Source organism: Electrona antarctica (assembly GCF_951216825.1).
Source record: "Electrona antarctica genome assembly, chromosome: 5".
Classification (NCBI taxonomy): Eukaryota; Metazoa; Chordata; class Actinopteri; order Myctophiformes; family Myctophidae; genus Electrona; species Electrona antarctica.
Window position 1 is genome coordinate 51,848,026 of NC_136810.1, and position 26,048 is coordinate 51,874,073.

At 41.3% G+C, this 26,048-nt stretch overlaps 3 protein-coding genes across 5 annotated transcripts in view; 2 read left to right on the forward strand and 1 right to left on the reverse strand.

Annotated features, from left to right (window-relative positions):
• LOC306923794 (creatine kinase U-type, mitochondrial-like) overlaps positions 1-8,283 on the forward strand; it is a 22,867-nt gene extending 14,584 nt beyond the window's left edge. For both annotated transcript variants that reach the window (XM_079502107.1, XM_079502108.1), the window contains exons 8-10: positions 621-755; positions 1,625-1,750; positions 6,149-8,283. In XM_079502107.1, the coding sequence (XP_079358233.1) occupies positions 621-755; positions 1,625-1,750; positions 6,149-6,262 (375 nt within the window). In that variant the 3' untranslated portion in view covers positions 6,263-8,283. The remainder of the gene's footprint in view (positions 1-620; positions 756-1,624; positions 1,751-6,148) is intronic.
• Positions 8,284-9,993: 1,710 nt separating this feature from the next.
• On the forward strand, positions 9,994-21,455 carry tdg.1 (thymine DNA glycosylase, tandem duplicate 1). 2 transcript variants are annotated; one of them, XM_079501477.1, is made up of 11 exons: positions 9,995-10,135; positions 11,171-11,242; positions 12,487-12,791; positions 13,434-13,750; positions 14,918-14,987; positions 15,610-15,745; positions 16,622-16,704; positions 16,795-16,889; positions 17,408-17,579; positions 18,684-18,836; positions 19,788-21,455. In XM_079501477.1, the coding sequence occupies exons 2-11, from the start codon at positions 11,187-11,189 to the stop codon at positions 19,919-19,921; spliced, it is 1,521 nt and encodes a 506-aa protein (XP_079357603.1). In that variant the 5' UTR covers positions 9,995-10,135; positions 11,171-11,186; the 3' UTR covers positions 19,922-21,455. The 2 variants fall into 2 exon arrangements, with proteins under 2 accessions (XP_079357604.1, XP_079357603.1); XM_079501478.1 differs by lacking the exon at positions 11,171-11,242 and having other exon boundaries at positions 9,994-10,135.
• A 1,671-nt stretch (positions 21,456-23,126) lies between these two features.
• Positions 23,127-26,048, reverse strand: part of LOC306924035 (patatin-like phospholipase domain-containing protein 2) — a gene marked incomplete at both ends in the record, with an annotated part of 128,566 nt that continues 125,644 nt past the window's right edge. Inside the window, 6 exons of the mRNA XM_079502378.1 lie at positions 23,127-23,217; positions 23,756-23,821; positions 23,918-24,047; positions 24,622-24,789; positions 25,336-25,396; positions 25,594-25,803. Of these exons, the coding sequence (XP_079358504.1) occupies positions 23,127-23,217; positions 23,756-23,821; positions 23,918-24,047; positions 24,622-24,789; positions 25,336-25,396; positions 25,594-25,803 (726 nt within the window). The remainder of the gene's footprint in view (positions 23,218-23,755; positions 23,822-23,917; positions 24,048-24,621; positions 24,790-25,335; positions 25,397-25,593; positions 25,804-26,048) is intronic.

Below are 26,048 nucleotides of genomic sequence, written 5' to 3' on the forward strand. Positions count from 1 at the left end.
TATTGAAGCTTAATTATACTTAATTTAGTCTATTTAGTCTATTTTTTGTATCTATCAAAAAGTTATTTTCTTTACGTCTAAATGTATTTGTTTGCTTCTAAGTTAAATGTGATATGCACCAAAACAAGAGAACGACGCAGTCATAACTGCCAGGTGCAACAAGTTATTGTAGCGTCCGTTTTCGTTCGTTTCCAACGTTCTTTTGTTGGTTCACTCACTGTGTTTTGTTTTGGCTTTCCTCTAGCTCCAGTTAGCAACTAATTAACATTAGCTGCTGTTGCCACTCGTCGTTCAGAGTATGAGTTCTTGTGACTCCCATTGGCTTAGGAGGCAGCCAATCACGACTAGGTCGCTAGTAAGGTCACTAGGAGGCAGCCAATCATGACTATAGGTCGCTAGTAAGGTCACTAGGAGGCAGCCAGTCATGTCTAGGTCGTGTTTAGAGTCGTCTTTGGGGTCGTCAGTAGTGGTGTGTGCAAATGTAGGCCAGGCTGCTTCGCACCTGTCAAAAAAACGTGTTGCTGTCCATCTCGTTTACTTTCTGTGTATCTCCTCTCTCTCTCTCTCTCTCTCTCTCTCTCTCTCCCTCTCTCTCTCTCTCTCTCTCTCTCTTTTTTCAGGTGGAGCATCTGATCCAGGAGAAAGGTTGGGAGTTCATGTGGAACGAGAACCTGGGTTACGTCCTCACCTGTCCCTCTAACCTGGGGACAGGGCTGCGTGCGGGGGTCCACGTCAAGCTGCCCAACCTCGCAAAGGTCAGCAATACATGCCAGTGGTTTTCAACCCATTTTATATTAACCCATTTAGGCCTGACATCGAAATAAATAAAAAGTCTTCTGAAAGAATATTATATTCAAATATTTGTGCTGCATTTTTACGATTTTTCAAAAATAGCAGACCTACAAGCTTGTAGCGCGCCACTCGGTGGAGCGCTATGAGCTTGTAGATCTGCTATTTTTCAATAGCTAAAGTATAGTATAATGCTTAGTTAAAACACCAAAAGGGGTTCCCGCCCAGAATGGGTTAAGGACCATTATTTATTCAGCATTTGAGCCACGGACCACCATTCATTTGATGAGATTTTGCCTCTCAGACCCAAAACCAAAGAATATTTTGTTATCGTTGGATAAGATTTTGTCCACAATTCCATGCTGTATTGATGTAGTGCCATTAGGATGAATAACAGGCAAACGTTGATCAAAATAATAATTCTTATACATTATCTAATTGTGTAGACTTCTCTCAAGAGTTAAAGATCTAATAAGGGTCCATTTGATGATCGACTCTCCATCATTTAGTTGGGGGACCACCTGGAACCCCCTCAAGGAACACTGGTGGTCCCCGGACCACTGGTTGAAAACCACTGATATACAGTACGCTGTCTTCTGAAATCTCAAAATGCCCCTTGCGAATAGGCAAATATGGGATGTGACTGATATTTTCCACTGAAGATATTTTACATTTAGGTAGCTAAGCTACCTAAATGTAAAAACAAACTACCTAAGCTAGCTAAGCTAGGTAGCTAGCTCAGGATGTGTCAATAAACTACACAATGCTTAATATTCACACGTGTATATTTGCTACATGTTTTCTCTTATGTTCTACACCGAACGGGGACCCACAGGACCCTCGGTTCAGTAAGATCCTAGAGAACCTGCGGCTCCAGAAGAGAGGGACGGGAGGCGTGGACACTGCAGCTGTAGGGGGAACCTTTGATATCTCCAACCTGGACCGCCTGGGACACTCTGAGGTAACACCACCAGGGACTCAGCCAGGAACATTCACGTCAAAGTACAATAGATTTAACCTATTTATTGCAACAAATTAAATACGGTTAAACTTGCCGTTAAAGACTGGCTCTGGGAGATGTTCTCAGAATTTTGATTTTAGCAGCATGCCAAGCAAAATCGGGGAACGTTAAGCAAAACCCCCATAGGGATACAATAGTAATACATGAGAAAAACATTGACATTTATATTTAGCTTGAATCAGCTGGCATAAAATCACAAGTATTTTTAACATTCAGTAAATTTTCTGTGGTCTGGGGTTTTCTGGCTCAAACAAGTGAATGAATCCACTGAATGTTCAGGTTGTTTGGGTGTAATTGAGGTTATAAAACCTAAAAGAAAAACAAAAAATGTAAATGTATGAAAATTCATGTCATGAAACCTTTAAAGGCCTATTCATAGTCTGGCTTTTCGGTGGTGAGGTGCCCACCGCTCCGGTGTTGAGGTGACCACCGGAGCTGAAATAACGTTGAGCGGTGGTGAGTAAAAATAGAGAGAAGGGCTGGAGCGGTGGCGGTGGTTTGCTCTTCACCACGGCTCGTGACGTCATGTTGTAGTTCGGTAGTCACCTAACCACCGAAAATCCAGACTATGTATGAGCCTTAAGCCAGACTCTGATCAAAAGGTGGAGGCTGGGGTGGTGGAGGCAAGCGTTGCCAGCAGCAGCAGCAGTGTCTGTGAAGCAATTGAAGCAGAGCTCTAGCGTAGAAGATAGCCGTATTTAAACGGACCGCCTTGTTGAGGGCATGAGTTGTGATTGGTGTGTGTATAGGTAAGCGTGGCTGATTGAAAGCAATCAGCTGACTGACAGACGATTACAGCTGAGGCGTGCAGACTCCCATGTCCTGCATGAACTAACTCTATATGCTTCATTTAAAGTTCTACTACATCACTGGAGAGGAGAGGAGAGGAGAGGAGAGGGGGAGGGGAGAGTAGAGTAGAGTCTGTATTGTGTCTCTCAACATGCCGTCATGCCTGAGTCACATAGATTACACACACAATGCAGCCATTCTCTGTTTGTGTAAGGCCCGATTTATACTTAGTTGGCGTTGCACGCCGATTCCGCACATCACGGGCCACAGCTCAGAGCTTATAGCTCTCAGCTGGGCTGTGAGTGAAGGCCACGTGCTTGTCGATTGGCTATACATTCAGCATGCGACACAGGCGCGCCACCACATGGTTGTGCATGTGCGCACACACACACACACACACACACACACACACACACACACACACACACACACACACACACACACACACACACACACACACACACACACACGGATGCATGTTATGCATGTGTGTGCTTGTGCTGTTTCTGTGTAAGATATATGATGTAATAATTGCGTGGACAGACAGGGGTCTTCAGTGTTGCGTTGCAGCCAGGCATGGAGAGTGTTGCTCAGCAGTGCTCATCGTACTGTTGCGTTGTGTGTTCCATCCTACGGCGGCGCGTGGTTCAAATTGTTGTGACGTTTTGCCAAAGAATAGAGTTGGTTCAGTTGTCTTGATGAGCCCACTGGAGAGAGTAGGAGCATTGATCAATGTTCCCCTCCGTTCGGTCCTTGGTGTTGCAACAGCCTACGTATGTACATTGTAATATAGGAAAATCTCCTTTATTTACATCAGTGATTATCAACCTTTTTCATTTCAAAGATGTCCAGTATGATATGCATTTATTATTGTACAGAGGTACCAATTTGACACAATTTGTATCTCTGGAACCCGTATGTATTCTATCTACTACAATTTTTTTTGTGATTACGATTCTGAGTGCTTTTAAGGAGGAAATTGACCTTTACAGCTTATTTGGCTTGGCACACTCTCAGAATTAAATGAACACACTGTGTGTGTGTGTGCGCGCGTGCGTGCGTGCGTGCGTGCGTGCGTGCGTGCGTGCGCGGTGTGCACGGTGTGCACGCGTGTGGTAACCGTAAAAAGCCTATTTAAAAGTCATAGGGAGATGGTGGTTGAATACACTCTACCAGTATGATTTCTTCCAGATAAAGAAACATGCTGCCTCGGTCCTAGATGACCTTTATCAGATGTGTTTAAATTCAAAATGTTTTGAAGTTTTTCCGTGATTAAGCACCTGGGCTGTATCTGAGCAGCTCGGATATGGTAAACACCACCCATCTGGTGTTCCAGAGAGAGTAAAACAAACCCCTAAGAAAGAACCATCTGAAATACTACACTGCTACAGTAAGAAAGAACTATCAGCTAACACTAAAGTCCTGTTGTTTCTGAGAGTGTAAGAATGAGACCAAATGGACTCTATTTGAGCGAGGTCTGATGTGGAGAACTCTTTCTGTTCACTGTGTGTCTGTTTGTGCTTGTCCATGTTGTGCATGTGTGTTTTCACCAACATGTCATCACAGCTGTTCAGTGGACCCATGGGAGAGTAATTAATCCACTAACAAAGGCCTTATTAGAAATCGTATTTGAATATTTATAGGCAGGCTGTGGAAGTTCTCTTTACTGCAGTTTTAATTTAGATGTTTGAGACTGCACTTTCAACATGACTTCCCTATTTGGGCATGTCAATAATATAAAATAAAATACATTTAAATTAAATCAATGATTTTTTTGTTTTGTTTTGTTTTTTCGCACACGAAAAGTGAAAATAGACGACCTGCAAGCTATAAAACAATTAATAACCTAGGGCTTAAGTGGTTAAATTCATGCTCCTTTAGTATCTTACTTTTTGCAGGGAATCCATTCTGATTTGAATTTAAGCCTCATGACAAAACATGAAAGGGAATGAATGAGCTATTTTGGTACTGTTGCCACATAGATTAGCACACCAGTTTCATACTACAATTTCAGGAATAATATTTATGATATTATGATAGAAAAAAGATACAGCTGAAGTAATAATGTATTATTTTTTACTACTAATTTACTTTTTGCTAAAGTGCACAATTATTGGCTTCAAAATATACAGTACAAAACATACAAAGGCAGAATATCCTATTTCACAATAGGTTATAGGATTGTAATTAGTAATGCGTTAATGTTTTAGCTGGTAAAAATGGGTCTGATTTTCATTTGCCGCAGGGTGGCTTAACCTACAGTTACAGTATAATAATTAATACTTCAGTTAATATTTTATTAATCTATTAATCTAGCCTCTTAGAAGTAGTAGAGTAGAAGTACAACATATCAATAAATGAAAATAATCAATTTTGACCTGAGATCAGATTCTAAAAATGTCTTCTTCATCCTGACAGTTTTCTGAAAAAGCTATGTTTCTATGTCAGTCGTTCTTCGATTTTTCAAAAATAGCAGACCTACAAGCTCGTAGCGCGCCACTCGGTGGCGCGCTATGAGCTTGTAGATCTGCTATTTTTCAATAGCTAAAGCATAACATAATGCTAACACCAAAAGGGGTTCCCGCACAAAATGGGTTAAGTAGAGGAGTTCGTCAGAAGCGTACAGCACTTGAGTAATTATACTTGGGTACTCTCCACCACTAGTCTGGCTTTAATTATGTGCTGATTAGATCAGAGTAAATTGCTATTATCTTTCCTAAATGGAGATGGTGACATTTAGGAATGAAGCAGACTCTTTGTGAAGGTGTTTTCTCTGTGTTCCATTATTAGCCTGACTGCTTAGAGACAGTCAAGGTCAACAGGCTGGAGTAGACTAAGCACTTTGTAGCCTTAAATAATGGGTGTTCTATAAAACCATCTGGGTTGAAACACCATTTGAGGGAGTTTTCCTGTACTTTAGGGCAAGCTTTAGTGTGACAGCATGACCTCCAGTCAGCCAACAACAGGGTAATCAGTCAAGAAAAATAGAGTGCCAAGAAAACCTGCATGTGAAAACCAACGTGTGTGTGTGTGTGTGTGTGTGTGTGTGTGTGTGTGTGTGTGTGTGTGTGTGTGTGTGTGTGTGTGTGTGTGTGTGTGTGTGTGTGTGTGTGTGTGTGTGTGTGTGTGTGTGTGTGTGTGTGTGTGTCATGCACGCTTGCAGGAAAGAGCGTGTAAAGGTTGTTCACACAAAATGCAGACAACTGCAATTCATAGGAGAAGACAATAATCTTCTCTTCTCTATTATTATTATTATTATTATTATTATTATAGGAGAAGACACGTATTAATGCAGGTGACTACAGTACATCTCTTCTTCATCTCTGCCGTCGTGTCCCGCTCCTGTGACACACCTGTACCGGACCTGCTTTGATTTGGCTGCGGGCGGTGGTACTCCTTTTCTTCTCAACTGCCTGCAAATCATAGTTTAATATTGCATTTAACCCTCTGTGTGTGTGTGTGTGTGTGTGTGTGTGTGTGTGTGTGTGTGTGTGTGTGTGTGTGCGTGTGCGTGTGCGTGTGTGTGTGTGTGTGTCCGTCCGTCTTCAGGTCCATCTAGTGCAGACAGTGATTGATGGCGTCAACTACTTGATTGAGTGTGAGAAGAGGCTGGAGAGGGGACAGGACATCAAGATCCCTGCAGCCCCCAAACAGTTCAAGTAGACTGACACACATGTATGCACATAACCCACAGACATACATTGTCCTTGACTAATATCCATGTTATTTACCCCTTTACATTTTATTGTTACTATACCTACAGTAGCTACCCTACAAATACACACCTATATACCACTGTCACACGTGCTATTTCCGTTGTATTCTATATTATATGAAATTATATTATATTATATTAAATTATATGATGTGCAGCTATGCGTCCAACCCCCGTCTAGAGCCAGCGAATTCTGGATTTGGCCAACGGGCATTTCAAATACACATATTATTTGACAAGAGTTCTGTGTTATAACACACCACGGAACAACTTATTTATGTGTACTCTGTGTGTCATTTTAACTCGTAGAGCGTACTCAAATGTTACATTTGTTCACTCTCTGAGTTACAAACGGATACATTAACACTGAGGTACTATGTAAAGGCTACATTGGTGTAAGTTTAATGTGGTAGTGGATTTCCCATGTGGATTTCATTAGTTTAGTTGACCAAAAAAACAACATGTTATACATTCCATTGAGCTCCTAAATAGCAGCCAGAATGCAAAAGAAACTGTTTTAAAGGGGCATTCCACTCATTTTCAACATTTTACCATGTCATTAACATACCTTAGAGCTGTTGTGTGGAAATAATAAAAAAGTACCCCCATGCTGTGTTTCCTAGTATGAAAAGTATAAAAAAACATGGTGAAACACATCTTGATGTCATCATCAAGATGTGTTTCACCATGTTAATTATTTTTTTCAGACCTCCAGTTCTAGGAAACACAGCATGGGGGGACTTTTTTATTATTTCCACACAACAGCTCTAAGGTATATTAATGACATGCTAAAATGTTGAAAATGAGTGGAATGCCCCTTTAACAGAGCAAACATGGCCGCGTGTTTACCAAGCCCTGCATCCGCCGCGCACAATATGGCTCTGCAGCTAAATGCACTTGTACAATGACGCTCCTTAATATGTAAGCCTAAAGCACATTCTACCAGGCTTGAATCTATACTGTACTGTCCTACTGCATGTCATACACTAAATACGTACAGTTGGGTGCCACCGATATTGTCCCTTATCATTTGACCCATTTAGGCCTGACCTCAAAATTTTAAAAAATCCTTCTAAATCCTCCAGTTTTCTGAAATAAATATTTTCACGATTTTTCAAAAATAGCAGACCTACAAGCTCGTAGCGCGCCACTCGGTGGCGCGCTATGAGCTTGTAGATCTGCTATTTTTCAATAGCTAAATTATAACATAATGTTTAAAACACCAAAAAGGGGTTTTGCGCAGATCACGCAAACCTCAGCAAAAAGAAAAGGACAATATCGATGGCCTCCAACTGTATGTGCCCTGTTCTTGTCTAGGCCTATCCCTTGGCCTTGGCTATTACCAAATCAGAATGTTTGTAAATATACAGGTAAAAGTGGTATTTCAGAGTGGAATGTCTATTGTCTCTGGATATCTACACAATATAAGTGTCCACTACATTATCTACAGTTTAGTTTGTTAACCTGTGGATATTTAGAACAAAATAATATGTTTCTAATACTCAATATCAATATCATAAGTTTACTTTTCTTCCAAGAATAAGGTGTACAAATTACTACTGCCGGCCTTATCTATACCCGGAAATACATTTTTGGTTGTGGTGACATGAAGATGGTTTATTATCTGATATGAAGGTGACTATTACCTGGTGCTTGTATAGTCTTTCCACTTCGTCATGTGTAACTATGCTCCATTGTGGATTGTATGTACAGCATTTAGTTGTAAGTTTGTTTCCATTGAGAATGGATCTGAATGTGTAGAGTATCTATGATTGAAAAGTCTCAGGTTAACATACGGAGGAATGTATAGGTATAACGTTGTGGCTAACAGAAGACGAGTGATGAACACGCTCTCCATACCGTAGGGCTATTGAAGAAGCAATATCATTTCAACTCACCATTGAATGTCATGTTGTACGCTCTTTTAATATTAAAGAAGCCATGATGATCTGTTTAACAGTATACTCTATATCTTTGGTGTCTCTTGATTCATCCGTGCAATAGAATACACATTTCTTTCATTTTTCTAAGATGAGACATTTATTTCTGTACTATCTGGGCAGATTTTGGCCCCAGTATGCAAGCCAGACTTATGGTAACATGGTAGCTGCTCAGGGAAGTATGATTACGATCAGCTTGCTCTTCGAGGGTCATGTGACAATAATGATGTAGTCCGAGCTATATGCTAGCTAGTATAACCTATTATACCCCTATCATAACCCTAATGATAGCCAGTCCAGATCTGTGTGAACATGTAGATTAGACCTTCATCCCGGACAGAGTGACAGACAATCATTGTCTCTCCTGATGAATAATAATAATAAACTTTATTTATATAGCACCTTTCGTGCATAAATGTAGCTCAAAGTGCTTCACAGGGCAGAACACAAAAATAGAATACAATAAAACACAACCAAATAGTTAAAATGATAGAACAATGGCAAAGAGCAAAATGAAGGGTTAACATTTTCCCTCTGCCCTATATTTGCCATATGTGACCGACTCAGTGGATGTTTAATAAACCCAAATATTACTTGAACAGTCATTACCAAAAGCAACATGAAACAGGATTTCTGTTCCAAATGTACAATTTTTCACACGAAACTCGATGCACATTGACCATAACACAGTGTGTTGTGTTAAGAGTTATTAAGTGGTGGTTTGGTGGATGACATGCTACTTGGTCTGAACGTTGGCTGAGGCTCCCCCTGGTGTGTTCAACTGGACATGAGCAGCCTACCTGGTCACAACCTTTATGGTTACTATAGTACCATAGAGTTATAATATAAGGATAGATACTACTCACAAAGTCACAACTTACTCACAACTTGACTAGAAGGGATCCAAGAGAAGTCACAACATTGACCACCAACACCAGACCAAAATTATTAAGTTTTGCTGTTTACTGTGCAGTCATTGTAAGGTAAACTTTGTCCCTATATGGGACAATAATTCTACCAGCAAGATCGGCCCTGAGCCAACATCTCCAGTTGTCCCCAAGTGCCCGTTTATTATTTGTTTATTGTGGAATATTGCTTTTTTATGTAATTGTTCTGGAGTTTTAATTGCACACTTATTGAATGTACATGATAACTATCATCAGGTCAGGGGAATAGAAGGAGAGGTGGTTCTATTATCATATAAACGGTCAAAATAAATCAATGAATATTCAGGTATTGAAAACATGGAATAACATGAATGAACCTGTACCTGACTGGGCAATAGAATACATTTAATCTGAAATTAAATACGGTGCAGTCTGTGCATACAGCTACCAAAACACATATGATATGTTATGTATCACAAAGGTTATAAACAACAAGAACCAGAATCGATTGCCACGACTGCGTCTATAAAAATGTCCCAAGGGTCCCAACACGACGCTTCTCAACCAATGAGAGACAGCCTCAGTGCCTCACACAGTTTAAAAGTCTTCATGCAGAACATACCACTGGGAAAATTAGGGGTATCTATTTTGATGATGTAATGTAAGGCATACATGATCCACACACACATAGCCGGTTAGAAACACCATTCTTTAGTTTTAAACCGGGACATTGAATGTGGGCTTTCTAAATTCTCCATTAGGCTATTATATTCATTGGGGAAGAAAGTTTTGTTCCCTTGAATCTCCCACTTGGTAGCTCCCGGTGTCAAAGTTGACGTTGCGTGACGCGCTCGCGCTGCCAGTATGTCATGTCTTCTTTGTTGCTGGTTGCCAGCGCTTCGAAAAAACATCCCAATTTGAAGCGCGGGATTAAACGAAAATATACCCATTTTCCGCACGGAAGACGCGAATAATAGCCACACGACTGTAACGGGTATGTGTACCTTTCTCTTAAATACACGTGTATCTGTACTCCGGCGATAAGGAAGCTTTTAGAGAACTAATGAATCGGCTCTGCTAAATAAGCTAATGTTAGCCAGTAGGCTAGCTAGCCGGTGTCTACCACAGAGTAGACCTACAATACTCTCATAAGTTATACCTTATTTTCCTTGATTCGTGAAATGAGATGCGAATAAAGCACATGTGGAACTTAAAGAGAGCTTTATTGTTTTTAAACGTGCCATTTGGGTTCCTTCAAATGTTATCTTTAAATGTTAAACTTAAAAATTCCTTCATTCATTCTACAGAGTGACACATTTCAAGGCCCCAGTTTGAAATCAAGCGTTTAATCTTCCATATTCAAGATACACCTCTTCAACTCTGTCAGAAATACACGAGGCGAATCTAACGATAAAATTGAATACACCAAATTATAAAGACTTTTTAGATTTGTTTTGTTAAAAAAGGGGAAGTAATGTCTTGTTTGGCCATATTAGAGTACCCTAGCCTAGTATACACAATACACGATAGCTAACGCTTAGCCACGTCTTCAGCTTAATTCATAGTATACAATCCATTAATTAAATATGACAGAAATTATATTTTCAGACTGAGACGACTACTGTTAATATGTCAGTCTATAATACGTATCGATGAGGTTAACCAGCTTGTTGGCATAGCCATGAAAGGAATATGTATTCCTGTGGCAATTGCTAATCATCAGAGTTTTGGGTGCAATCCAAAGCATTTGATAACAGGTTAATAATCTGTCTCTAGATCTATGTTAGACTTGTTATTCTGTATCATCTGTCGCCATTTCCTTTTCCTTTTTTTAATCTTTATTTGTTTTGTTTTGTTCAATTTCATTTGAGCAAGAGTTTATTTTTTATTTTTCAGTCAGTTTTGTCTGCTGGCACATGCATTCACTTTCATACACTGCCAGCTAATGTATAGTACATGTTTGTAATGCCCAAATGGTGTATCACCCAATTATGTATGCTCAACATGAATATCAATCTATTTGACAAAGTCAAACCACCCTTAAGATGGAAGAAAAGCTGTATGGATCAGTGCCCTACCCCTCGGAATACCTTCAACAGTGGTGAGTCCCCTTCCCCATCCCAATGTGGCTGTAAAGGACACAGATTAATTGCAACGCTCCTCTGAGTGGCCGAGTGTGAAAATGAAATGAAAGCATGTGCGAACAATCGTCCCATGTTACTTTTTTCCCCACCTTTGTTTTGACAGCATAATCATCTTGATTGTGCTGCATGCTTTTGCTGCTGCCTAGGGGATTTAATTATTGTTTACTACTAGTGTGTTTGGGGGGTTGGGCTACTTAACTGTCTGTTAACACCAGCAGAGCAAAGAGGAATGTGGTGTCGGATTGAATGTTATTTTTTGCATATTAATGCAGATGCTGTGTGTGGTGTTATTTCTAATCAACATGTTCTCAACTGTGGATCAGGTTGATGGTGGATGGTTGCTAACCCTTGAATCCCCTTAAACCCTTAAATCTGTAGGATCGCTTAATTGATTTTGATGTATTTTTCAGTTCAAACTGAACGGAAATAAATTAACAATGAATGTAATTAATGTGAGATTATAGTGTGAACAAGTAATAACTGGAATGCAAAACTCATACTACATCAATAAGGGCCTTTCTCGGCCCCACCTCTCTCACATTGTTTATATTGTGTTTAGGATCCAAGATGGCCGCAGCACCAGGAGGGGGTGGGGCGGAGGTGAGCGGGCAGGGTCGACATATGCCCTTACTGGGCTGCATTCAAGACACTTGCCTTGTGTCTGACACCTGACTTGTGTCTGAACACAGCTTTGATGGATGTGTTCTCCCCCCCCCTCCCTCCCATCAAACAAAATGTTTGGTCAAACCATATGGGCTTCCATTGGAAATGCATTGGAGTGGCCATTATACACAGACACAAGACAGGTGTCTTGAATGTGTGAACGCAGCCCAGTAAGGCCACCCCCTCCTGGTGCTGCGGCCATCTTGGAAACTAAAACAGAGAGAGGTGGGGCCGAGAAAGGCCCTTATTGATCGGTCTATTGTACATTTAACTGCTTATGCTACACTTCGCAGAGAAGTGAAAAAAGGCATCATGTTAAGAGGCACATCTGTGTGTGTGTGTGTGTGTGTGTGTGTGTGTGTGTGACTGTGTGTGACTGTGTGTGACTGTGTGTGTGTGTGTGTTGTTTTACTGGGGTTCCTTTCCAGCTGGTCCCACTTGTCTTCAGTTTCACCCTGCATGTTTAGTTATTATTAATGCTCGGATGCTCCTCTGTGTATATATATATATTTTCCCCCCTACTCTCCCTCCTGGATAGGATCCAGTCTGCCCAGCAGCTACAGGCAATCCAGGCCCAGTATTCGGGCTTTAACCCCCTACAGCAGCAGCCTCACTACCCAGTGGGCCAGGTGGCACCACAGAACTTGAAGCAGCCTCACTACCCTACGGTGGGCCAGGCGGCAGAGAATCATCATCAGCATCAGTACCCAGTGAGACAGCAGCAGGCGCCAGAGAACCGGCCTCAGTACCCGGTGGCTGTGGGACAAGCGGAAGAGAGGCCTGTGCCAAACATGGCGGCCAATCCAGGGACCCTTCAGCAGGAGCCTGCAGACCTCACAAAACGTACTGTAATCCTTTTTTTTTGGGGGGTAGTTTTGTTTATGGGATCAAATAGGTACGATAGTGAAGTGGTGTTGTGTATAAAGTATCCATGATGAGTATAATGCAGAACAATACGATGCTCTGGTGTGTACAGTTTGTAACAAATGGTGTACTAGTGTGGAATGCAATGGTGATGATGTATTGCTGTACTACTACGGTCATCAACATAATATAATATATGAAAAGGCATATATCATTATGTGCTCAACATATACCGATAATGCAGTATGCAAACTGCAAATAGTGCATACAAATGATCAACACGCAATCATGAACGCAGCTTGCTAATGCCGTGAAAGTTCACACGTGCCTGTTGTAGCCAGGAGGCTGATGCGTTCCGAATATTGCTGGCCCATAATATTCTACCTGACTTGCACTTCTAGTTTAATATCTCATAAGCTTGACGAGATTAACTTTTGTGAGATGAAATCCGACAAACCTCAATAGAAAAGTTTGTTGCAAACAGGAGTCCTCAGAATATCTGTGAGAGACTTGTATTTCAGCCCATGTACCAACTGAAAGCATTGTAGTCGGAGGGAGGGGGGGGGGGGGGGTGGAGGTATTTGACAACACCAATATTTACTTTCTTTCTAACTCCTCCAGCCCCAGCCAAAAAGAGAGGCAGACAAGCACAGCCCAAGGAACCCAAACCTCCGAAGATCCCCAAGGCTCCGAAGCCTCCCAAGGCTCCAAAAGAACCAAAGCCGCCGAAGGAGCCCAAGGCACCCGGTCCCAAGGCCAAACCAGGCCCCAAGTCCAAGAAAGCCAAGGAGGGCGAGGCGGATGGCAGCCAGCCGAAGGTCGATGAAACGTTCAAGAAGGTCAGGAGGAAAGTGGATCGTTTCAAAGGGATGTCGGAGGAGGAAGTGATGACTAAAACTCTCCCAGATCTCCTAGAATACAACCTGGACTACGTCATTGTAAGTGAATGTTTGGGATGGATGGCTAGTTAATCTAAAGCAATGGTTCGCCACTGAAGTTTTTATTGCCGTCTGTCTAATCGGGGGACTTAACCAGGGACTCTAGGACGGTGATTGAAATCAACAAGTGGAGATCAAATAAAACTAGCTTTAATCTTGATGTCCAGTCTTTAGAAGCAATTAACTTCCCTGTAGAATGTAAGACTTGAGAAATGCTGGGTCCACAAGACCAATGTTAAGAAATACCGCAGGGAATTTGTCAACATATGTATTACTTGGAGGGTTGAATGAACATGAAATCAGAAAACAAAATATGACTTTCACTTGCCAGCATTTCAATTCTATAAATATAATTCCCTGTGTAAACATAAGCTAAGCTCTTCGAAACATAAACCGCGTAGTTAGAAACGCATTCAGAATTTCAGAGTAATCAGACAGTACAGGAGCACATATCTACCTGTAAGCGTTTTCTGAAAACAACTGAAAACAATGGGATCAATCCCGAATGTAATCTTTTGCAGATTTTGTGTAAAGAGGTTCAAGTCCATTGGTACGCATAATGTGGTGTTGGTAGGGTGATGCTACACGTTGGAAGTTGTGGCCCATGTGACTTTCTTACTGTAAGACTATTTGATCTGAATGTGTTGTCCTATAACTGTATCTGGTGATGGCAAAGTGCAAGGAAATAAGAACTAGGTTTGCTGAGCAAAATCACTTTTTCCAGGATTTGTGACTGAAAATAATGAATTTCACTGCCTGTTGAGTTAACTCATGTGATATATCAAGCTAGTGTCTGAGTTATGTACTCCATGATATAGAGAAGTAAGTCATGGAGTATTGCTCACATAAAGTTTAGAAAACCAAGCTGGTGACCAGAGTGTTGCCAATTGGGGTCCCAAGATTCAAGAGGGTTTAGGTTTATTCACATATTCATACAGGTAAAAGCAGCTAAATTACTTGGTAGAATATCAAAAAAACTGAGCTGGGGAAGGTGAACATATGGGTATGAATGAACCTGCTACAATCACTGTCGAGGTTCTCTTTAGTAATGTCACTGGTACTCGATGCAATACCTCCCATGTGTGAATGTCTCACTGTCTGGGAGACAGTGGGAGTGGAACCTTAAGTAGAGGTTTTCATAAAACTCAACACTTTGAATTTTTTCAGATTGGAATCAACCCTGGTTTGATGGCAGCTTTTATTGGACGCTGGTTCCCCGGTCCTGGAAATCATTTCTGTAAGTGTCACAAATTGTCATATTCATAAACGTATCCTGCAGCAGTAGCCTCATTCAACTACATGTCTTCCGTGTGCAACGACGCACCACCTCCACCACACGCACCACCACCACATAACACGCAGTGTTTGATGAAATAAAGTCAAATATAGCGAGGTGATACGAACGGTTAACGGGGCGGACAACGGGTCAATTTCTTGACGGGGGGGGTTGCGGAACTGATGATTAACGGGCGGGGCTGGTCCGGGTTTCGAAAATTTGACCCCCGCAAGTTTTTTTTTTCCTAGGTTAACTTGGTTAAGGTTATGTTTAGGCATAGTTTTTGTGAGGTTAGGCATATAACCACGCACTCCCTACTCCACTGACAACCAATCACAAGCCGTAAAAAACGCAGCTATCCTAGGAAAAAAAACTTGCGAGTGCAGTGTTTTAGTTAAAATCTTAAAGTATTGTGATAAAATAAAAAAAATATATAGTGTAATAAAGTTAATTAAAACTGGGAAACCTTGGTCGGGGACAATTGCTCTCAATTTGCAATAACCAAGTTCCAGATTTAATTAGTCAATATGTTGGTGTCACTTCATTTAATCAAATGTGACGCTAATTTTTTGTGTGTTTTCAGGGAAGTGTCTGTTCTTGTCTGGTTTCACTGATGAGCTGCTCAACCACACAAGTGACACCGTCCTGCCTGGAAAGTACAAGATTGGCTTCACCAACATGGTGGCCAGGGCTACTCCAGGGAGCAAAGACCTCTCGACGTAGGTACCCCGTAGAAAAGGGACGGAAAGGTCACACAGTGACCGTGTCATAGAGCGCCGAAGTCCTGACGTCACTCGCTCATCCCCATGTTAATCGTTTCAAATATAAGCATTGTGGTCCAAAAATAAACAAGCTGTCTCTGCGTTATTGTCAGGGAGGTGTCTGTATCGTTTGACAGTCAGTCACTCATATATGATTAGTTTCTAGCGAAAATGTAACTAATTCAGCAGCATTAACCATAGCGTTTTCTCTCAGTCAGTTGATTCTCCATATCCATATGAGTCTAACGGCCGGGATGACATGTTTATTTTTCAAACACAGTTCTTATATGAGGCGGTCTAAAATCCCCCTATGGGGATTACAATGCAAATAAAGTACATGAACCCGTGGATTTGCGCCCTCTACCGATATTGACAGACTTCGGTGCACTATAACAGCAAAGAAAAGGCCTTTTGTCCACATTGTTCATAGACTTGCAGAATTATACTTTCTCAAGAGATTAACGATGGACTTGCACAGGTTAATGGAAAACAAAAACATGCAGTCATGCATACCAATGCATCTGTATGTAGTAATAATAATAATAATATAGATGCTACTGAACATTATCTCACTGAAATTAGTGAGATAATGTCCACATTTCCACTTAACCCATTTAGGCCTGACGTCGAAATTTTAAAAAAATCTTCGAAATCCTTCAGTTTTCTGAAATAAATATTATCACGATTTTTCAAAAATAGCTAAATTATAACAATGTTTAAAACACCAAAAGGGGTTCCTGCCCAAAATGGGTTAAGAGAGAGACCTGTAGACTACAACCTGGGCGGTATATCTACTGTAATATTTAATATAACTTTTCTTTCTCATCACAACAGTAAAGAATTACGTGAAGGTGGGGTGATACTCACAGAGAAGTTGATAAAATACAAGCCTCTCATAGCAGTTTTCAATGGAAAATGTAAGTAATTATCAATCATAATAAAGCATCAAGAAAGGTTCATTTTGTGTTTCGTGTGAGAATTTAAATGATGCGTTCTTTTTCCTACAGGCATCTATGAAATGTTCTGCAGAGAAATGTTTGGTAAAAAACCAAAGACTCTTCAGTTCGGATTGCAGCCGCACAAGATCCCTGACTGTGATGTGGTAAGTGCTCTGTAACACAATGATAACATATAACCACTTCATTACACTTTTACATATTTGTTCTATCATAATCATAGCCTAGTCTAGAATCTAAGTTAGATGTTTGTTATCTTTGTTCTGCTGGATGGATATTTCTGCTGCTTACAACAGTCCAATATGTCAACGTTATGTTGTGATGTATCTGCTAGGCATGTAACGATTCGCTCAACTCACGATACGATTCGAATCACGGTACTAGGTTCACGATACAATTTTTCACGATGTTTTAAATTATTTTCCAGACAAATGACAGATTTTCTCACACACACCCTGCATTTTCTTTCTCTTTTAATTTTATACAGTAGCAAACGACTGAAAACTTGTTTTATCAATTCTCTTATAAAGATGTTACGTGGCCTGTGCATCACTAGTCAAATTGCGATTTAATCACGATTTAATTTTGTCCCCAGTTTGATTCGATTCTAATTGATTCACGACGTATCGTTAACATGCCTAGTGCCACTATCTTCCCAACGCAGGCTCTGTACCTGATGCCATCCTCCAGTGCCCGCTGTGCCCAGTTCCCCCGTGCCCAGGACAAGGTCCACTTCTACATCAAACTGAGGGAGCTCAGAGACACGCTGAAGGGAGTACAGAAAGCCAAGGAGATTGAGGAGGTCCACTACTCCTTCGACCTGGGACTGGCCAAGGGTAAGCTGCAAAAAGCTCCACAATGTAATGTCCGGAACAAAATGGCTGATGTGTAATACTGTAGTATTTTTAACCCATTTTGACCTGAGATCAGATTCTAAAAATGTCTTCTACATCCTGACAGTTTTCTGAAAAAGCTATGTTTCTATGTCAGTCGTTCTTCGATTTTTCAAAAATAGCAGACCTACAAGCTCGTAGCGCGCCACTCGGTGGTGCGCTATGAGCTTGTAGATCTGCTATTTTTCAATAGCTAAAGCACAACATAATGCTGACACCAAAAGGGGTTCCCGCCCAGAATGGGTTAATAGAATACATTAATGATAGAATACACAGTGACAGTATGTAGGGATGCGGACCATTCATTTCTATTCATATTCATTCAGACTGTTTAATTCGTCTATAAAATGGTAAATGGTGCATTTATATAGTGCCTTTATCCAAGGCGCTTTACATAGATTGTGCATTACATTCACCCATTCACACACACACATTCATACACCGATTGCAGCGGAAGCCATGCAAGGTACCAACCAGCACATTTGGGGTTCAGTGTCTTGCCCAAGGACACTTCGACATGTAGACAGGAGGAGCCGGGGTCTATAAAATTAGAGGTGCTACAATCAGGTTTTTTGGGACCGATCCCGGTCACCGATTGTTTTTCTCACGATCGCCATGTGTGGGGAGGAAGGGGAGAATGTTTAAGCCTGTCACAAAGATACAAAATGATATTGTACTATATATCTGATATACTTTTATACCACTTAATTGTTATAAAAGATCGCTTTCTCCACATCGGGTAAATTGCCGATCACCGATCGAGTCATTTGGAGCGAAAATCGGCTGATTATCGATCGGAGCACCTCTATATAATATGATCACTACTTTTCTATTATTTGGTTGAAGGACATGACACAACTGGTATTGGTTGGGGGAGTGCGTCAAAAATATTTACACACATATTTACACACTACCAAATGGTTTAGTTACAACAAATATTATATCTAAAGTGCCATAATAATATTCCCAGAAATTCTGCCCAAAGAAACGGTACGTTTTTAGAGTCAGTCTTGCAACTCCCTGCTTTTTGTACGTGACCTTCAACAGAGGATGCCAAGAGGATGGCGATTAAGGAGGAGCAGTACGACCCCGGGTACGAGGACGCCTACGGAGGAGCCTACGCCCTGCCGGGAGCAGCTGAGGCAGCAGGGCCACCTCAGACCAACGGTCACTGTAAATTCTCAGATGCTGAAAACACAGGTACAGCACACACACACACACACACACACACACACACACACACACACACACACACACACTCACAGGTGCTCTGTCTTATGTCACCATCTGCCAGCAGCTTTAACCCATTTTGACCTGGGAACGATTCTACAAATGTCTTCTAAATCCTGACAGTTTTCTGAAAAACCCTATGTTTCTATGTCAGTCGTTCTCAAACATTTTCATGTCAAGAACCCCCAAGATTATATGTAATTGGCCGCCGACCCCTATCTGAAAATATGTTGTTCCAGGGACCTCCCCAGAAGCAAAGATTTGAGTTAAAAACTTTGGCTCTGAAAGAATATATATTCAAAGATTTGCGGCACAATTTTTCAATGGCTAAAGTATAACAGTGGTCCTATTATCCAGTGTTAATTTTGACAGAGAATTTTGATTTAGTTTAGTCATAGTCTTTTTGCATGAAATGTCATACAGATGTGCCGTTTGAGAACTTCACATGTCCAGCCGCCGGTGTTGTTTCTGGGGATGCTTCTGTCTGGACTGTGTCTCTTCAGTCATCACCAGCTCGCAGCACGGGGGTTTATAGGGGCTTCTGCCTCAGCCATGACAACACTGAGGAACCCTGTAATGGACATGTCCTGCCATTGGCAATTCAGTAGATTGTCAGTGCATTGACTTGACTTGAAAATAGCCAATCTACAAGCTCACAGCATGTCCCAGCTCAACATGTTGTTGGCTTGTAGATCTGCTATTTTCAGAGCGCAACCAAAAATAAAATGCCTTGTCTTTTTAGTTCTACTGGATCTCTTCTCCACTAGTCCCTCCCTAACATTTTTGTCTAGTTTTTATTTGTTGACGAAGTTTACAATATATTTAGTTTAGTTTTTTAGTTTTCCCTCAATGAAAAACCATAGTGGACAAAGATTTTCTTTGTCATTATTTCAAGCATCATCATTGTTTCTATCATTCCAGGTTCTTCGGACAAGGCAACCACATCTCAAACTGATCCTCCCGCCGAGGGCAATCTTCCAGACATTCAGATGAGCCAGTCTTTTACAGACCAGATCCCAGACATTGCTGGTGGACCCACAGAGGCCAGTGTGTGAGGAGGGGGAAACCACCTGGCCTCCAAAATAAGAGCCCTGTCTGTATGCACATACAAAGACTTCAAGCGCCTTTGGGTTGTCTGCTGAAAACTTGCTTTTTTTTTGTTACCTCTCCCTTCACTGGAGGCAGCACCTCATTTAGAAAGAAGGCCACCTTCAAATTGTAGATTTTACCCCTTTTTAATTAGTGATGTAGTTGATTATATGCGGTATACATACAATACATAGAACCCGTAGAAGATTTTGCAGAATATTTTCTGCACTTTTCTACCCTTTTATTAGTAAATACGTGCATGATTGTCCTCGTGGCGGTCATTTTAAATTTGTGAAATCAGGGACTTTGACAATAACTCGATTGTCTTTGGACTAGGTCATGTGTTTTAAAACGTTTCTTTTGTGTTAGTACTGTATTGCAAAGTACTGCACTGTAGTTGCAGTAGTTTTACTCATAATTTACTGCCCTGGCAGTAGAAACAGCCTTTTGACTGGTCAGAATTGGTCCAACAGGAACTTGTGGTGGTATAATACATTGTACACGCAGTACAATATTATAATATCCTGTTATTTGAATTTACCTTTCGCCAATATCATGTTTAGTAGAACCGTACAACAATTGAGTCCTGCAAGTACACTTGATGTCATTTTCAGCATGACGGAGTGACATGCATAAAACGTTACAAAGTCCTATAATGTGGACCGGTCAGTGAGTTGTGCATTGTGAAAAGGCGTCATAATGACAAACCGCTGTCTGTGTCAACATGGCGCCGCCAGAGCGATGGTATGGATATAGTGTACCTACCTTGGATGTGCCGATAATAGGCCTATCTCACAGCCTGCTTTCCACGCCCACTTCCGGTAAATAGTGGTGTCATTTAACATTAGCATTTACACGTTTTTTTCTCTGGAGAATCTAAGTACATTTTCTAATGTAAAAATGTGACAGACCAATATTATTATGAAGCAAACAAGATGGTAAATCAGCTCGAACAGATAGAACAAACCTTACCTTGAGAAAACAAAAGTTGTAGACTTCTTAAATTACCTCTGTTAACATGTAGCGTCTATGGAGTGACGTCACGCTATCACCACTAACACCGAAAGGGGGCGTATTAAGGGGGCGGGGAAATTCTGTGAGATAGGCCTATTCATCCTTGGTTGTTAGAGACACATGACTGGTATCATTACCAGCAGTCACTCGAATTCTGGTAAGATTTCTTATGTGTAATCCTACAAGCGGTCTCGGCAAGCGACGAAGTTTCTTTTTGGTTTTTATTCTGAAACGATCCATTTTGACACTTGACTGCTTTTGATTCCACTTGCCACTGAGGCCTCATGTGAGTGTGTTTTGCTCATGGATCTTTTTGTGATTCTGCAGAAACCTTTTATCAGAGTTGCGTAACTCAAACGGGTGCTAACTATTGTTTTTCCTTTAGAATTGTTTTTGAATCACGTTTTTAATGTATTATGAAAATGTCATTCACAAGGATGTTTATGGAGCTTTTGTTTGTTTTCATTAAAATGTTTTTTTTTTATATAGTGTGTATATATTATGGCTTATGTTTACCCTCATTCTACAATTGACCTATTCTATGATTTTTAGATATTATTTAATTTAATGGAAGTAATCTTACGTCATCACCATAACATGTTAAGTCCCCCCCAAAAATGTATGAATTAAGCCAGCCAGTGTTTCTACTCGGGCGGCAGTGGCTCAGTACAGCCGCTGCTTGGGAATCAGAACGTTCCTGGCTCAATTTTGTATGCCAAATACGTAAGGGATAATGTATGGCTCTGTGGTCATTGTTGATAAATCACTGACAGGGTGATTTATCTATAAACAATGACCACGCAGCCATACATGATCCCGCTTATTATACGGCTACTTAATACACAAATGTATAAATTGACCCAACACGTATTTCCTTGCTTACGGTAATAAAAGGATTCCAAGTTGGCCCCGCAGAGGCTCGGAAACAAGGAGTGTTGATCAAATGGAATCTATTTTCGGGTAGAGGCTAGAGCGTCGTCTATTTCTCGCTTCAAAGTTACAGCCAAGTAAAGTTAGTTTACTTGGCTGTTATGTTGGGTACATCATTAAATCCAAGCAGCGCAACGGCTGCAGCCAGGTGCTCCGAGGCTTTCATTAGACATAGGTTAATCACGCTTTTCCGTCACACTTTTTCATTTTGGAGGATTAAAAAAAAATGAAAATCAAGGAAAAATGACATGCTATAATTCATGGTTTTGGAAGACATACTATATAGTCTTTAGTTTTTCATGATTTTGGAGGATTTAAAATAAAATCATGAAAAAACTACATGCTATAGTTCATGATTTCGGAAGACAGACTATAGTCTGTTGTTTTTCATGATTTTGGAGGATTTAAAAAAAACATCATGAAAAAACGACATGCTATATAGATCATGGTTTCGGAAGACATGTCGCTTTTCCGTCACGCTTTTTCGTGGTGGTCATTGTCCAGAAATAACACAGCTGAATTTGACGATTGACCAATCAGAATCAAGCATTCAACCAAGCCGTGTAATAAATAGCTATGTTCACGGTTCTTTCATGTATATTTTTAAGTGTAGCAATAATGAAAACAGCACATTATAGGTAAACGATGCTTTTTTTTGTACATTCCACAGACCAGAAGACAGAGCACTCTGGCCACGTTCAGGTGTTTAGACATATCTTGTGTTGTGTTTAAACGGTTGTGTCCCCCCTCAAATGAGCACTTGCCCGGTCGGGCAACCTGAAAGCAAACTCCACCTGCCCGAAAGTTTTATTTACCTGCCAGGGGCAGGTGGGCAACCCTTGGTGTCAATGCCTGATGTACCTCTTTTATAGCCAGGAGCCGTGCAACTGCATTGCATAATGGAGATTTAAAGCGATATACTTATTTATATTTTATTGTTACATGGTAACCATTATTCACCAACCATAACCATATGTCACTTTATTACCAAACAATATTCACAAATGTATCAAAGATATGCCATTATCCATTTTAAGAGCATTTTACTGTCCATTCAGCTGTAGTTTACCGCTTTCAATTTACCTCTGTGCTTTAGTTTAAACTGCCAGATGCTTTGGACAATGAAGCGCTGCTGCCACACCCTAGTGGGACAAGTGGTTCTAGCTAGGTGTTGGGACTGTCTTGGGGTAGTGGGATGAGTGGTCCTAGGTGGTGCGGTAGGTGGTTCTACTTGTTGAGGTAGAGATAGTGGGATGGGTGGAGGTTGGTGTTGTGGGTTGTAGCTGCCGTCGGGGAAAGATGCTCCTCCAGGTCATTTCTGGAGGTGGAAGTATGGTCAAAGGAGGAAGGTGTACTCCTCCCTTCTGTTCATAGAGAGTCCCTGGCCTGAAGGACAGACTGCTGGAATCATACTGATGTTTATCAGCAGTTAGGGGCACCACTTCGTTTTTTTGTGTAGAAACGGGAACTCTTCAGTCCTCCCTTTTGTTTGTCCAACTCCTCCCGGGTGCTTCTGTGTTTTTTCCTACTAATGACAACACTACATGTTTAGGGCAGTGGTGCTGCCAGATTTGTCTTACAGCAGAGCAGAATCTGTCTTGAAAGATTACAAGTATAGAGATTTAATTTCATGGGTAGTAGCCCTACAGCCTTCATCTGTGTTCTTCATTCTCACTCATTTTACTGAGTGTAATCCTTCTATCTTCACAACTCAACACTATGTAACAATCACATGCCACAAGAAACCTGAGTGTGCTGAAGCACCTATTCAAATTTTGATCTGATTTACATCCAGGGTGAAACAAATAGGATTATGTAAACAGCAGGACTGCATGCGAGCCGAGTTGTGCACTCACCTGTTGGCCTGTTTGTCTGTAGCCATCCACATCTGCCTGTAGTAGTCTCCAACTATGGTCAACAGTCTTTGTACAGCCACAAAACCACACAACATCAGACCAGATGGTTATAAATAAACATATTGGTCCTACAGGACCTCTAGTGTGCTCCGTGTGTCTTACCTTTTAGCCAGTATAAAGGTCAGTTCCACCAGCAGAATGAAGGGAAACAGCAGGTAGATCAACACCTTGACTGGCAGCAACTCTTTCAACCGATCAGCTCCTGTATGGCTCCTACACGACTCACACAGCACTGACGCAAACACACACACACACATGCTGGTATTATTACTATGGACTTCATTTTCAATTGACCCAAACACCTAATACCAAAGAAATGGAAAGAATAAACAAAGTTCATCTCTGAACATGATGAAACCATAGAATGTTTAAAGGGTTTGAATGTGATACGTGGTTGTTTAACCCTCGCCAAGCCCAACAGTGACTTTAGACATGGGGAACGACTCCATTTGGAGCAAATTAGGAAACGGGGGAGAAATAAGTGGATGACCATATGAAACAACACTAAAGACACACCAACATTTTGAAAGAGACAATATTGTTCCGTACATTCCTGTGATGCATTTCATGGGCAAGCATCAGCATGGAAGCAATATCATAAGGCTCCAATGGAATGTTAGCCCAACAACATCGTGTTTCCCTTTAATGCTATTAGGGTGTAGGTCTCATCAGACTCATAATTTATTCGTGACACACGGTGCCATTTCAGTTTTCCTTATTGTAACGTTTGACTACTAGTGATCATGTGATGGGAGGAACTGGGCAGTATAGAAACTCACTTTGCGTCCTGCACTGTGACTTCTTACCTTTCTTAACACTGACAGGGAGGTTATGTATCACTGTGTGGTCCAGCCACCAGTGGTGGTGGTGTTGTTTCGGAGGCTGCTTTTGTCTGGACTGTGTCTCTTCTTCAGTCACCAGCTCACAGCACAGGGGTTTAGGGGCTTCTGCCTCAGCCATGACACTGAGGAACCCTGTAATGGACGTGATATACACCTCATTTAGAAGATAACATGGGTCTAGGCATGGCTGGACTGAGACAAAAATTCGGCCCGGACATTTTCACAGAATTTGGCCCAGACTGGCCCACCACAATCAGCATGAAGATACTCTGCTGACTTTTCGGGGTCGAGGCTCCATACAAATACTTGAAATACAAGCCCTTAACAGCACCACATTTACAGTACAACCGGCCCACCAGAGGGCCGGCCCACCGGGCATATGCCTGGTACGTCCTGTGGCCAGTCCACCCCTGGGTCTAGGGATGAAAATCAACTATTTTATGTGACTCGTATCTAGTCAGCCTGCTATTCCAGCATACATCAGGTCTTCTAAACACTTTCTGCTCATGAGAGTATGTGGTGAATCTTAAAAATTCATTGCAACTACTGTAATACTTCCATACAGTTTTGTACCTCAATCCTTATTTATTCATTTAAAAGTATTCTTAATTTCAATTGATTACCACAACCCCCAATATTGAAATTGAGTCATTCGAAAAGTAGGAAGAGGTCATTCACCGTTCTCTCTCAGAAAGTGAAGAGCGTCCATGTAGCCATAGTGACAGATCTCAGCCAACTTCTGTTGAGTTAAACAGCACTCATCAAAAATGACGTTGAGGCAGCGAGAGAGATGTTTCAACACGGCCAAAGACATTTGGACAAACAAGTCATTTCTCCTTTTGCCTGCATGGTTCTCTTTTCGCTAAATTAGACAAATCTAAAACTAGCTAAACAAGGGGAGCAGCGCTGCGTGCCAAAGGCTGACATATACGTGACCTTAGGCTCTGGAGGGCAGAAAGAGGTCTTGACCCTGTGCACGTTGCCTGTGTTGATCTGGATGCTGACGTTGTAAGCGTTAACCTCCAGGAAGTTGTGCCGTCCCTCTCTGGGACAGATGTCACTCTCGCCGGAGAAGGGAGCCAGAGTGATGGTGTTTCTCTGCTCACTGAGTGGCATGTTGTTGCTCAGCGCTCCATCCATGTACCACTGAGGGGAGAGAGGGGGATGGAGACACGCAGCACAATCACTTTGAAGGTTGTCCAAATCTTACAAAAACATTCAAACAGTTTATAAAAACACCACGTTGCAACACTCACAATGCTCACAAGTCATAACACGTCTTGTAGATCTGCTATTTTTGCTATTTATCGTATGAGTAATATACGGCTTAACCCATTTTGACCTGAGATCAGATTCTAAAAATGTCTTCTAAATCCTGACAGTTTTCTGAA